General features: G+C 45.0%; 1 protein-coding gene across 7 annotated transcripts in view; it reads left to right on the top strand.

Moving 5' to 3' along the window:
- The window catches only part of LOXL2 (lysyl oxidase like 2), a 103,761-nt gene that overhangs the window by 87,324 nt on the left and 2,443 nt on the right, over positions 1–13,994 (top strand). For all 7 annotated transcript variants that reach the window (XM_027830484.3, XM_043536255.1, XM_043536258.1 and 4 more), the window contains 5 exons: positions 3,409–3,574; positions 4,250–4,493; positions 10,407–10,522; positions 11,382–11,518; positions 13,697–13,808. In XM_027830484.3, coding sequence (XP_027686285.2) covers positions 3,409–3,574; positions 4,250–4,493; positions 10,407–10,522; positions 11,382–11,518; positions 13,697–13,808 — 775 coding nt within the window. The remainder of the gene's footprint in view (positions 1–3,408; positions 3,575–4,249; positions 4,494–10,406; positions 10,523–11,381; positions 11,519–13,696; positions 13,809–13,994) is intronic.

Below are 13,994 nucleotides of genomic sequence, written 5' to 3'. Positions count from 1 at the left end.
GAACACCGCCCTGCCCGGTCTCCCGGCTCTATTGACGCGGCACCAATAGGCTGTCTTGAAACGAGATATTTTCCTTTAGCAGGGGCCGCGGGTATTTAGAATAGAAAAGACCCTTATGTGGGACCAGGGTGCATGATATACATGAACATAAAGCAACACTGTGGGGAACAGGGGTTAGCTGTGTGTGCAGAGGGCATTGCTAACAGGGTTAACGAGACAGTGTGTCGCAACAGCAGCCATGGTACAGACCATTCCTTCTCTACCTGAAATGCATTCCCAGCTTTGACACTTTCACATAGATCAGCCTAAGGTGATTTTTTTACTTCACCCCCTGCAGCTGCAACCAAAGTCGGGTTCTTAGCCAGGAGGAAGAAGTCTTGGGACTACTAGACGGGGCAAGGGACAGTGGGGAATAATCCTGCATTGGTCCACCAGGGAAACTGTCCATATTTACAATTAATTTGGAGTTCATGTGGATACAACTAATCCACTATACTCAGTTCCCCCTTTAGCTGCAGATCTCCAAGCACTCCCCAAACGGAATTACAGTAGAAAGATCAGGGACCCACAGTGCTGTATATACCCCTAGTAAGAGACAGTCCCCGGCCCTGAAGAGCCTACAGTTTTAATAGGAAAGAAAGGTAAAAGCAGGGGAAGAGGGAATGTTATCTCCATTTTACAGGAGGGGAACTAAGACAGAGAGAGACAGACAGATTGTCCAAGGTCAAACAGGAAGTTGATGGCAGAGCCAGAAACTGAATCTAGATCTTTTGAGATCCAGGTGAGGGCTATAGGTGTTAGACCATCCTGCCTCTTAACCCACTAAGTCTCGTAACGGCCCTGTGCGGTTGTTAAATATAACAATATCGGTTTTACGTAAGCTGAGCACAGAAAGGCTAAGTGGCTTGCCCGTAGTTACACAGAGACAGAGCTGGGAATAGGTGGAGGGCTGAGATCTTCCGAGCTGTTCAGGGGATTTAATAACACATCTTCCATTAATTTTAAATCCTGTGAACTGCTTTGAAAATCTCAGCTCAGGACTCCTGGGTCCTAGATTCCAGCTCTAACCAGCAGAGATGCTCCTGTCCTTGTCTAGCTCTCAGCAGACAGTACTTCACAATTTCTGGGTACAGCATGCTACCCTTTCAGACTATGCCACTGAACCATTTGCTGCCCTTGGGGAGTTGAGGACCTGGCCCTAAAATCATGTCAGAGGCCTTTAACGCGTTTGTTTCCGATAGGAAAACGTTTGCTTCAAAACATTCCTTCCTGTTTATCTTCTGGGTTTTCCTATTTTCTGGCTGACACCATCTCTGCCTTGCACCAGGCCAGTCTGGCTGTTAATTCTCTATCTCTGGTGTTAGTCATGCAACAGCATTCTGGTCTCATACTGGAGCATCCTGCTGGCCCTCCCTGACGCACAGATGTTGCAAGGCAGACATCCTAACGTGGCAGTGTATCTGCCCATCCCAACAGACCGAGAGGATGAATTCATAAACTGGCTGGGTGGAGATGTGGATGTAGAGTTGGACTACAGCAAAGTGGAATTTAAACATATCCAAAAACAAGGAGAGATGTTTTTAACCATGTTTAACTGTGACCCATGCTCAGCACAAAGGACGCTCATGATTCCTGGGTTCTACTCCCAGCTCTGGGAGGGAAGTGTCGTCTCCTGCCTTAGAGCAGGGGACTGGGAGTCAGATCCCGCGATTTCTATTCTCTGCAACTCATTGTGTGGCAAGTCATTTAACCTCAGTTAAATTGTGCCTCCATTTCCCTGTCTATACAGTACAGATAATACCTCGCAGGCAGTTGTGAAGATTAACTAGCTAAAAGTCTATACAGTGCTTTTTGTAGATGCAAAGGGCTTAGTATTATCATAAGATAGACATCTGATTGTCTCGGATACCCCCGCGGCTTCAGTACAGCCACAAAAGGCGGGATGTGCCATTTTCTAAAGTATCTATTGGCAACAATTCCAGCTCATTTTATATAGATTGCTACAACTTTGCTCTATTTAAATTGCATGGCTCGAAGCCCAAGGGAGTTAGTTAAGGATGGTGTGGTACAACACCCATGTCACGAGGGCTGACTGCATACTTATGTGTACAAATATATACACTTGCTACAGAGTTCAGTTGCCTTAAGACAGTACAAAATCCCAGCAGCAAGTCAAACAATGAAACCGTGTACCCTTGTCAGGGCAACTCGCTGATAACCTGTTAATGAAGATCCCAATCTCTGACCGGGTTGAAAAGCCCAAGCAGGCCTCCTAATATAGGAATCAATGTGATAATCACCAGAATGTCTATGAATATTGTTATATATATTTTGCTACTATTTCCTCCTTTTTAAAATGGGCGAGGGGGACTTTTTTTTTTTTTTTTTTTAAGTTTTCCTCCTGCTCAGTGGACACACATTCTCCTTTCACTCCATGTACAGTAACTTATGTTTTTGTTGCTTGTTGCTTCCTGCCTCCCTGCACAGCAGCGGCTGGTCCCACACTCTGGGGAGCCTGGTATTCGTATGAAAAAGGGATTCCCATCCAGCTCATTAAACTGGAAGTGGCTCCTGGCTAATTTAATGTGGAGACAGGCTGATGAATTGCAAAACTCATCTTGTGCAAACATTAGCCCAGCTCCAGGATCTCTGCATGCCAGGTGGCCCATGACTGAGGTTAGCACAGAAGCCACATGGTAGCCCAGAACACTAACCACTTACTTATAGTTTGCTCCAAAGGGTAGTGGTATCTCCTTAGTCTTTGAAGGCTGGGGCAAGGGTTTTCAAACGTGACTGGTGATTCTGGCTGCCCAACTTGTGAGCTCTTAAAGGGGCGGGCAGGGGGCTGAGTTTTTACACAGTGCTGAGCACCCACCCTCTGAAAATCAAGGCCCCTTTAAGGTGGTTCAAGTTTGGCAGACAAAATCACTGGGCCCTTTTGGAAATCTTGACCCAGGATTCAAACCTGGGTCTCCCCTATGGTGCTGCAAATCATTAATAACTGGCTTACCTGGTTTCTGAAGTGAATAAATGTGCCCCAAAGTGATAGATGTGAGAGCTCTGTCTCCCTTCAGAATAAGCATTTCCTAGCTTGATGGCCTCTAAATGATTTGCTTTGAGGGGAGCATTACCTCTCCAGGAATATGAAAAGGGCTCGTTCCAAATACAGATGCAAATGTTCATGCATTCCCCACAAACCCTGATGCTGTCTCCCGTGCTATAGTTTGCCTCGTACACACTTGCCCCTCACTCCAGTGGGAGTTATGGGATTTGGATGGATCTAACTTGCATATCAAAGTACCCCGGTGGGGTCTGTCCTTCTGACAGTGACCTGGGCTTGGACGTTCTCCCGAAGAGGAGCACCTGCCACTGGAATCAAATGACCCATTTCTCTCTCTGTCCCCCTAGGAAACTTGGTACTGGCACGGAGACGTCAGCGCCAATGACGTCGTCATGAGTGGCGTGAAGTGTTCCGGGACGGAGATGACCCTGGCGCACTGCCGGCACGACGGGGCCCAGGTGTCGTGCCCCAGAGGCGGCGGCCGCTTCGCCGCAGGAGTTTCCTGCTCAGAAAGTGAGTTACTGGATTTTCCTCTTCCAGTCGTCAAGACACCTAGAAGAGTGATACTGATCGTGGAGATTTCCCTTCCAAAGGGCTTCTCTTGGGATGCTGGGAGGAAAGAGGGAGGCTCATACCAATCATTGGGCCATCTTTCTATTTTAACACACTGGCAAATGTTAGGATCCACTGACTGTCTGAATAATACAGAGTTAAATGTCCAAAAAGCAGCGGTAGGGACGTAGCTTTTTATTTGATTTGATTTTCTTTCTTCCTCTCGTGCGCCTTCTTCAGTCTCTGCTTTCATTCCGTCTTCGGCTCCTCTGTAACTGCTTTCTCCAGTATCTTCTCCAGCCCTTGGCTTTCCACCTCATATTGGGAACAGCCTCCTGTTTCCCACGTGCTCTGCCTCTCCTCCTCCAAACTCCGGTATTTGCCACTGCTTCCTGCACTGACCTTCTCACCAGCAACATCTCTGCACTTTCTCAAGCCTGAGCCAACTGCCATGTGTATTGCAGTTTGTTGAAAACCTTGGTTTCAAACAGCGCCGATTGTGGCCTTGTCCTGCCCCCTCTAGGACTGCGCAGCGGGGCAGCTATGCCAATGGCTACAATTGGGATACGATTTGAGTGGCAAACCGTCGCTTTGGTGTGGATAGGTCTAAAGACATTTTCCTTTCCCCATGACCAGCTGCCCCGGATCTGGTGCTCAATGCCGAAGTGGTGGAGCAAACCTCCTACCTGGAGGACCGCCCGATGTTCTTGCTGCAGTGTGCGCTTGAGGAGAACTGTCTGGCCACCTCGGCTGCCAACACATCCGTGTCCACTGGCTACAGGAGGCTCCTGCGCTTCTCCTCCCAGATCCACAACAACGGGCAGGCTGACTTCCGCCCCAAGAATGGCCGCCACGCCTGGATTTGGCATGACTGTCACAGGTGAGTGCTTAGGTCCCTCTGCACTTGTTGCGAATCAAAATGCAAGCACCAAAGACACAGTCCAATCTGCTGCCCTCTATTGGTCATGAGAGATAAGGTGGGTCCATTTCCTCATGGACATGGGCCCATCCACATCTCAAAGCCACCATCCCAAATAGCACTAACTGGCCTTTTCTAGATGTTTGAGCCATTATCATTGTGCTGCACACCACTGCCACTCAGGCTTCATGGAGACATCTGGGATAGAACTCAGATCCTTCTGCTTCAAAAGCACAGGCCTGGAGCACTGGAGTAAAGGAGAAGCTCCTTAAGAGTATATGGCCTATGACACACACTTAAGCAGTTATGATTCCAACCAATAGCAAATGCATACACACAGTTTATTACAATATAAAATCACTGATGAAGCCAGGTAGCACAACTGATTGGAATCTCGTTGTGGCTTGCTTTATTGAGAAATCAGAAATCACTGAAGGACACCAGAAGTAGCCTACGCTGAGTTGTTCCTGGGTAAGATTCCTTAACCTCCCCATGGATGATGCAAAGGGGTTTGTAATACAGAAACATCGATGGTTCCATAACCCTCAAACAAGAGCTCACCACCTGATTGCCCTAAGCTAAGGGACAGGTGCCAAGAATCGTAGGAATGGAAGAGACCTTGGGAGGTCATCTAGTCCAGTCTCCTGCACTCACGGCAGGACTAAGTATTATCTAGACCATGCCTGACAGGTGCTTGTCTAACCTGCTCTTAAAAATCTCCAATGATGGAGATTCCACAACCTCCCTAGGCAATTTATTCCAGTGCTTAACCCCCCTGACAGAAAGATTTTCCTCATGCCCATCCTAAACCTCCCTCGCTGCAATTTAAGGCCATTGCTTCTCGTCCTGTCCTCCGAGGTTAATGAGAACCATTTTTCTTCCTCCTCCTTTAACAACCTTTTACATACTTGAAAACTGTTATCGTGTCGCTCCCTCAGTCTTCCCTTTTCTAGACGAAACAAACCCAGTTTTTTCAATCTTCCCTCATAAGTCATGTATTCTAGACTTTTAATCGTTTTTGTTGCTCTCCTCTGGACTTTCTCCGATTTGTCCATCTTTCCTGAAATGTGGCACCCAGAACTGGACACAATACTCCAGCTGGGGCTGTACCAGCGTGGAGTAGAATGGAAGATTTACTTCTCATGTCTTGCTTACAACGCTCCTGCTAATACTTCTCCGAATGATGTTTGCTCTTTTTTGCAAGTGTCACACTGTTGACTCATATTTAACTTGTGATCCACTATGACCCCCAGATCCCTTTCTGCAGTGTTCCTTCCTAGGCAGCCATTTCCCATTTTGTATGTGTGCAATTGATTGTTCCTTCCTAAGTGGAGTACTTTGCATTTTTCCTTATTGAATTTCATCCTATTTACTTCAGATCATATCTCCAGTTTGTCCAGATCATTTTGAATTTTAATCCTATCCTCCAAAGCACTTGCAACGCCTCTCAGCTTGGTGTCGTCCACAAACTGTATACGTGTACTCTGTATGCCATGATCTAAATCACTGATGAAGATATTGAACAGAACCAGACCCTGGACTGATCCCATTGGGACCCCACTTCATATACCCGTCCAGCTTGACTGTGAACCACTGATAACTACTCTTTGGGAATGATTTTCTAACCAGTTTTGCACCCACCTTATACTAGCTCCATCTAGGTTGCATTTCCCTAGTTTGTTTGAGAAGGTCATGCGAGACAGTATCAAAAGCCTTACTAAAGTCAAGATATACCACCTCTACCACTTCCTCGCACCCCCAGCCCCATCCATTTGTTACCCTGTCAAAGAAAGCTATCGGGTTGATTTGACACAATTTGTTCTTGACCAATCCATGCTATTACTTATCACCTCATTATCTTCTAGGTGTTTGCAAATTGATTGTTTGATTATTTGCTCCATTATCTTTCCGGGTACAGAAGTGAAGCTGACTGGTCTGTAATTCCCCAGGCTGTCCTTATTACCCATTTTATAGATTGGTACTCTGTTTGCCCTTTTCCAGTCCTCTGGAATCTCACTCGTCTTCCACGACTCTTCAAAGATAATCGCTCATATCTCCTCAGTCAGGCTCCCAAAAACCTCCGCTCCCATTTCCCTTCCTTTTTCCCTTTGACCAGCTGGAGCCCTTCCTCCTGTATCTCGTTCCCATTTGACTCCCGCAATCAGCCAACCTGCTTTTAATGAACCAAGGTCCATCTTCTGGGCAGACTTTCATTAGAGTCAGGACATCTCCACCATGCTCCAGCAAGGTTGGAGGGGGTAGGGCCAGCTCCACAACTGCACAAAACAGATGGAAAATAAACAGGAGATCCTGCCTGGCAGATGGAAAGGGAAACCAACTTGAGATTTACCAATAGAGAGAAGAAACCTGCATCCCCTTTGTCGTTGCTTTCAGCACCCTATTGGGGGACAGGTTTCCACTGTCTGCCAAACAGTGAGTGAGCATTTACAGGGAGGGATCAGTAGAGAGGCTTCGGCAACACAGTACCTTCCACAGGGACTATTCTATCCAGCTGACCCTCTTCACCAGCTTCCAGATTCTTTGTGGTCCTCTGTACTGCTTGCTGGCTCGGTTCCTCTCTGAGCCTTCAGCAGTTGGCCCTTTCTCAAGGTGGCTACGTTGTGAAAGAATCCCTCTTATTACATAGAGACTCGTACAATACCATGGCCCAACAGCATCCAAGCACTGAGACTGGCTGTTTAAAAGGAGCAAAGGTCTGTGTCTTTTGGAAAACATCTTAAATGAAGTGAGGAGAGGCTCGGGAAGAGGCTACAGGCCCTCTGTGTGCTTGAAACTGGATTGTTTACCTGGAGAAATATGAACTATATTCCTCTTGCATCTCTCCAGTCTGTAAACACTGGAATATAAGCACCAGTTGGAATGATGCAGACGCATATTTTAGAAACTGAGTCAGACTCCAGGTTCTAAATGTTTTTGCAGCGGAGGCAGCCAAAATAGACGACTTCAAAATCAGCAGCTTGGCCACCAGAGAATGCTCCTCTTTTTTCCAGCCGTCTCAGGCCAGGACTGGAAGCCCCTGTTCAGCAGGCATGTGACACAGGAGCAGGACAAAAATGGAGAAAAGCCACTTAATGTCCAGGTGAAGGGAGACTTAAGAACATCTGGCAGTGATTTCAGTGACAGCAATTTTGGAAGGGGGGGGCTGAAGAAAAATCCTCTTTTCCTATAGGGAAAAAATGCTTTTCATTGGTCTGGAAGCACATTTTAGTTAAATGAACACATCCGTAGTTTGGTGTTGCAAACATCTAACTGACAGTATTTGGGAGCACCATTTACTGAGAAGCCCTGATTTATTTTTACAGGCAGAGGGCTAGTTCTGCTTTCTGTTCAAGTCGAGCCACTTTTTAAAAGCTCTTCAGCAATGTATTTTGGATTAGGCTCTGTGCAATTGGCCCAATCCCGCAATGGGATCGGTGTGGATGAACTCTTGGGGCCCATCCCGAGTGCTCCTAAAATCAGTGAGGCTTGGCACGGGTCTGCTCGCAGGGATCAGATGGCAGGATTTGGGGCCTGTTTTGTTCATGTGCTTATCACCATGGTATCTGAGAGCCTTTGATGGTAACCGTGCTGGCAACAACCATGTTCCAGCCACTTCGCTCTACCACTGGTTCCAAGGAGCGGGGGACAAATTCTGATCTCAGTTATATCGGTGTAACTAAGCCCTGACTGAGCAAAGTCCATGCTTAACTTTAAGCATGTCTTTAAGTCCATCCGTATTCAGCAAAGCACTTACGCACAAGTCCCACTGACTTCAGCTGGACTTAAAGACATGGTTAAAGTTAAGCAACTTTGTTGAATCAGTGGCTTGATGCACAATATTGCTCTCTCACACACACACAAATTTATCCACGCTGGTGGTGGAACCACCCTGACTACAATGCCATTGTGTAGAGCAGGAACCTGTCTGACAGCAGCACAGACAGGATCAAGCTGACTCTGTTAGTGCCCGGTTAAAATTATGAAGTGGACTGTGTGTATGAACCCAGCTATCCTGTTTGAGGCAGAGTGAAATGAGCTCAAAACTAAATTTACCTCATTCTGCTGTTAATTTCTGGCCAGTAACTTAATGTTCTGTACCCTTTGAACTAAGGTGGCTAAGGTTTCCATCTCTCTGAGATGCCTATGTGGCCCCAATCACTCTTGGTTTCCCGCTCTTTCATCATAGAATCATAGAATATCAGAGTTGGAAGGGACCTCAGGAGGTCATCTAGTCCAATCCCCAATTAAATCATCCCAGCCAGGGCTTTGTCAAGCCTGACCTTAAAAACTTCTAAGGAAGGAGATTCTACCACCTCTCTAGGTAACGCATTCCAGTGTTTCACCACCCTCCTAGTGAAAAAGATTTTCCTAATATCCAACCTAAACCTCCCCCACTGCAACTTGAGACCATTACTCCTTGTCCTGTCCTCTTCTACCACTGAGAATAGTCTAGAACCATCCTCTCTGGAATCACCTCTCAGGTAGTTGAAAGCAGCTATCAAATCCCCCCTCATTCTTTTCTTCTGCAGACTAAACAATCCCAGTTCCCTCAGCCTCTCCTCATAAGTCATGTGTTCCAGCCCCTAATCATTTTTGTTGCCCTTCGCTGGACTCTCTCCAATTTATCCACATCCTTCTTGTAGCGTGGGGCCCAAAACTGGACACAGTACTCCAGATGAGGCCTCACCAATGTCGAATAGAGGGGGACAATCACGTCCCTCGATCTGCTCGCTATGCCCCTACTTATACATCCCAAAATGCCATTGGCCTTCTTGGCAACAAGGGCACTCTGCTGAGTCATATCCAGCTTCTCGTCCACTGTCACCCCTAGGTCCTTTTCCGCAGAACTGCTGCCGAGCCATTCGGTCCCTAGTCTGTAGCGGTGCATTGGGTTCTTCCGTCCTAAGTGCAGGACCCTGCACTTATCCTTATTGAACCTCATCAGATTTCTTTTGGCCCAATCCTCCAATTTGTCTAGGTCCCTCTGTATCCTATCCCTGCCCTCCAGCGTATCTACCACTCCTCCTAGTTTAGTATCATCTGCAAATTTGCTAAGAGTGCAATCCACACCATCCTCCAGATCATTTATGAAGATATTGAACAAAACCGACCCCTGGGACACTCCACTTGACACCGGCTGCCAACTAGACATGGAGCCATTGATCACTACCCGTTGAGCCTGACAACCTAGCCACCTTTCTACCCACCTTATAGTGCATTTATCCAGCCCATACTTCTTTAACTTGCTGACAAGAATACTGTGGGAGACCGTGTCAAAAACTTTGCTAAAGTCAAGAAACAATACATCCACTGCTTTCCCTTCATCCACAGAATCAGTTATCTCATCATAGAAGGCAATTAGATTAGTCAGGCATGACTTGCCCTTGGTGAATCCATGCTGACTGTTCCTGATCACTTTCCTCTCCTCTAAGTGCTTCAGAATTGATTCCTTAAGGACCTGCTCCATGATTTTTCCAGGGACTGAGGTGAGGCTGACTGGCCTGTAGTTCCCAGGATCCTCCTCCTTCCCTTTTTTAAAGATGGGCACTACATTAGCCTTTTTCCAGTCGTCCGGGACTTCCCCCGTTCGCCACGAATTTTCAAAGATAATGGCCAATGGCTCTTTAATGCATGAGGTATGGCAGCATTCATCCATTTTACAGGGGAACTGAGGCACACAAACTAAGTGATTTGCCCACGGTCCTACAATATGTTTGTGGCAGAGCCAGGAATTAAACCCAGCTTTCCGAAGTTGTGGGTTAACGCCCTAACCACTGGACCATCCTTCCTCTCTAGGGGTTACGCTATGCTTTTAAGATGGCAGTAAGTTAACGGCTATCCTAACTGAAGACTATATTTCTTTGTCTCTTACAGACATTATCACAGCATGGAGGTTTTTACACACTACGATCTGTTGAACCTCAATGGTACCAAGGTGGCCGAAGGACATAAAGCCAGTTTCTGTTTGGAAGACACTGAATGTGAAGCAGGTACTCTTGCTATATCCACATAGCGTGGGAAGTTTGTGTAGGGAACTTATTGGTGTTCTCAGGATCCAAAGACCCAGCCATGTCCCTTAGCAGGGAGGATGGCGAACTTGCTCATCCAAGAGCTGTGATTGTTCTTGAGGCAAAGGAGGTCAATGCTTCCTAGTCTTTAAACCATGAAAAGAGTCGAAATCTATTGGTGCTTACAAAAGGTTCCTGGTGCCATTACATGAAGAATAACGAGCTTCAGACGTGCTCAGCTCCTTGGGTGCAGGGCTGTTTGGAGTCAGAAATGTAAGGCCAGATTTTCCAATGACACAAGTACTTCCTAGCCATAGATCTGGGTGATTAGGTAGGAAAAAGGTGTGCATTATATCATCTTGTTCCCTGCCCCTGCAGACTGTTATAGCTGCAACATTTTGGATGAGACCTAAAGTCTCCTGAGGGAGTTGAAGGAACCACTGGCACTTTCTACATGAGAAGTGCTAACCTGCTGTCCCAGATAAATTCCAACTCATGTATTTATATTCTGTTTTCCTAAAACTCCCCCTCTAATTTCAAAAGGACACAGAATTATTTACTTCCTCTCATGTAGCATTGTGGCCTTCTGTCACAAACACTGCTGCATTCCACCCCAGAAGTGGCTGCATTTCAGGGGGCTTCCTATCCATTGAGTTCATAAATGCTGCTTTGGGATGGACGCACTATCCTAAGATACGATATTCGCCTCAGGAGCACTGTGTATACGCTCTTCTGTTCACAGAGGAACTGCCTGTCTCATAGTGATGTTAAGAGAATACCCACCACACCAGCTGCGATTGTTCTGACATGCACTCTGTGTCCACACCTCTTTCCTCTGTAGATGTGCAGAAACAGTACGAATGTGCTAATTTTGGGGAACAAGGAATCACAGTGGGATGCTGGGATGTCTATCGTCATGATATTGACTGCCAATGGGTCGACATTACTGATATCCCACCAGGAGATTATCTCTTCCAGGTACGTGAGGACTGGAATGTGGGCAATAGAGGTGGTCACTTGTCTACTGGTATCTAGCAGCAAACTGGTTACATTTCTATCAATCTTAGGTGATTTTAAAAATAAGCTCAAGGTAGCATGGCCAGTTACAACAGACAGATCACGAGAAGAGGTGTAGGTTAGATATTAGAAAAAAAAAACTATTTCACTAGGAGGGTGGTGAAGCACTGGAATGGGAGGTGGTAGAATCTCCATCCTTAGATGTTTTTAAGGCCCGGCTTGACAAAGTCCTGGCTGGGATGATTTAGTTGGGGATTGGTCCTGCTTTGAGCAGGGGGTTGGACTAGATGACCTCCTGAGGTCTCTTCCAACCCTAATCCTCTATGATCTGCGCCATATTTTGAATACCATACAATTGTTCCAGCCTTCCTTCAGAAATGCTCAAGTCATTTTCGGACAAAAATTTAGGTGACTGGTGATTAAGTGTTTTACAAACCCCCGTATAAACAGCATTGTCTGTAATTTAAGGAGTGAAAAGAATTCTGATCGTTCTCATGTGCTCCTTTTAACTCTAACATTGCAGCAGGGGAATCCACCAGTGCTACTTCCGTCAGTTTCACTTTAATGCTACTTTCATTGCCCAAGTGAACTGAAATTCAAACAAACTATGGAAAGGGTAAAAAATCTAAAACCTTTCATGTACACAGAGAGCAGAGAGAAAGCTTTTTAAATAAATTAGTTTTGTCTTGACAGCTGTCCTATTAAATACAATCAAGCCTCCCCTTTGCCTGTAAGCTTTGAGGCAGGTCCAGTGTCTTCAGTTGGGATTGAGAAGCACCTAGCTCTTTGGGTGCTGCGAGCATGCAAATAATATTGCAATCAAATGTGAAAAATCCTCTTCCATGTGAAACTGTTTCATTGTGTCTAAGGAAATCTCTTGTGATGTAGCAAAGAGTTTTAAAGGATTTACTAATACAGCTGGTCAGAAAATAAACTGAAAAATAGTTAGAAAAAAATGCAGGCTTTTAAAAATATTCTGACCAGCTCTTCTTCTTAATTATTTGTATTACCGTAGACCTTGGAGCTCTAGTCACGTGCCAGGCGCTGTATGGGGTGGATTTGATTTAAATCACCAGTCAGAAAGACTTGATTTAGTCATGGTTTTCTACATAAAAGTGCATTCTTGTTGGTTGTTATAATCTTAATACATACTCTTCACAACTCAGAGATAGATGTAGGTTTCATATTTACAAGGTACACACTATACATTTTTAAATAGTGATTGATTTTGAAAGCTTTTCAGATTAGTTTTACAGCTCTATCAGAAAATGAAATGTTTATTTGGTTATTTCATTTACCAAAGGTAATTGAAGCAGATATTTATGAAGTCATTGGGAGGTAAACTATCATTAGTCTTAGGAGGAGAACATCACCAGACAGACATTTAAATTGTTTTATTTAACTAAAAACAACAATGTTAAGTATTCCGTATTTTTTTCTTCAACAGCAAACATATATTTTAACAGAACAACCCTATGTCCCTCACTTCTCCTCCTTGTCCAGATCTATTCCACCCCCAACAATCTTCTATTCCTTGAACTTTTTGAACCTTTGCACTTTTAGAGAGAGGTAAGGGATTGAATCTGTGTACACAAATTTGCAGAGGGACAATAGAGTTGAGGTCTGTTATTTCTCACCTCTCCATGTATTTATTTATTTATTTAAAAACATTTTTGCTGTTAACAAGTATGTTATCTCTAGAGACACAAATCCACAGTCTAAGAACTGCAAAACTGAGCATTGAGTCCCATTGGGTAGATTAGAAAGATTAACCTAAATAATCTATATGGGAACCCCATGAAATTGGGTCCCTAATCCATGAGCGATTGTAAAGTTTAAGAAAAGTTTTGTAAATGAGTTCCATGAATATATTGTCTCATACTATCAAATTAGAATGTAAAATTCCTATTCCATGATGAGATATCTGAGCTATAACGTATCTTAATTAAAACTATCTTTAGATAGGTTTTTTCTTCAAAAAGCATTTTATCAAAAAAAATCTGTTTTTTTTTTAAAGTCATTGTATAGCACCAGCGTGGATAAAAATCAAACACCAAAGAAAGAGACCATCTTCTTTGCCATTTACATTTCACTGAGCATCTTTCATTGGTTCTATGATGTTTGTTTACCCTTTCCCAGATCGTCATTAACCCAAACTACGAAGTGGCAGAATCTGATTATTCAAACAATGTGATGAAGTGCAAGAGCCGGTATGATGGACAGCGCATCTGGATGTACAACTGCCATATAGGTGAGCAGGAGCACGTGGGAAGCTGTGCTGTTCAAACAATAGTTATTGCTATGGCATGCAGCGTGAGCTACAGGTTAGAGCCAGCTGCTGGGAGTCAAATTGTGTGTTCTGCTTCTGCCACTAACCTGCTGTGTCGTATGGGGCAGGTCACTTACCAGCAGTTCCCGTTTCTGCACAGGTGCAAAA

The sequence above is a fragment of the Chelonia mydas genome, chromosome 26, assembly GCF_015237465.2.
Source record: "Chelonia mydas isolate rCheMyd1 chromosome 26, rCheMyd1.pri.v2, whole genome shotgun sequence".
Lineage (NCBI taxonomy): Eukaryota > Metazoa > Chordata > Testudines > Cheloniidae > Chelonia > Chelonia mydas.
This window is presented reverse-complemented; position numbering and strand designations above follow the sequence as displayed.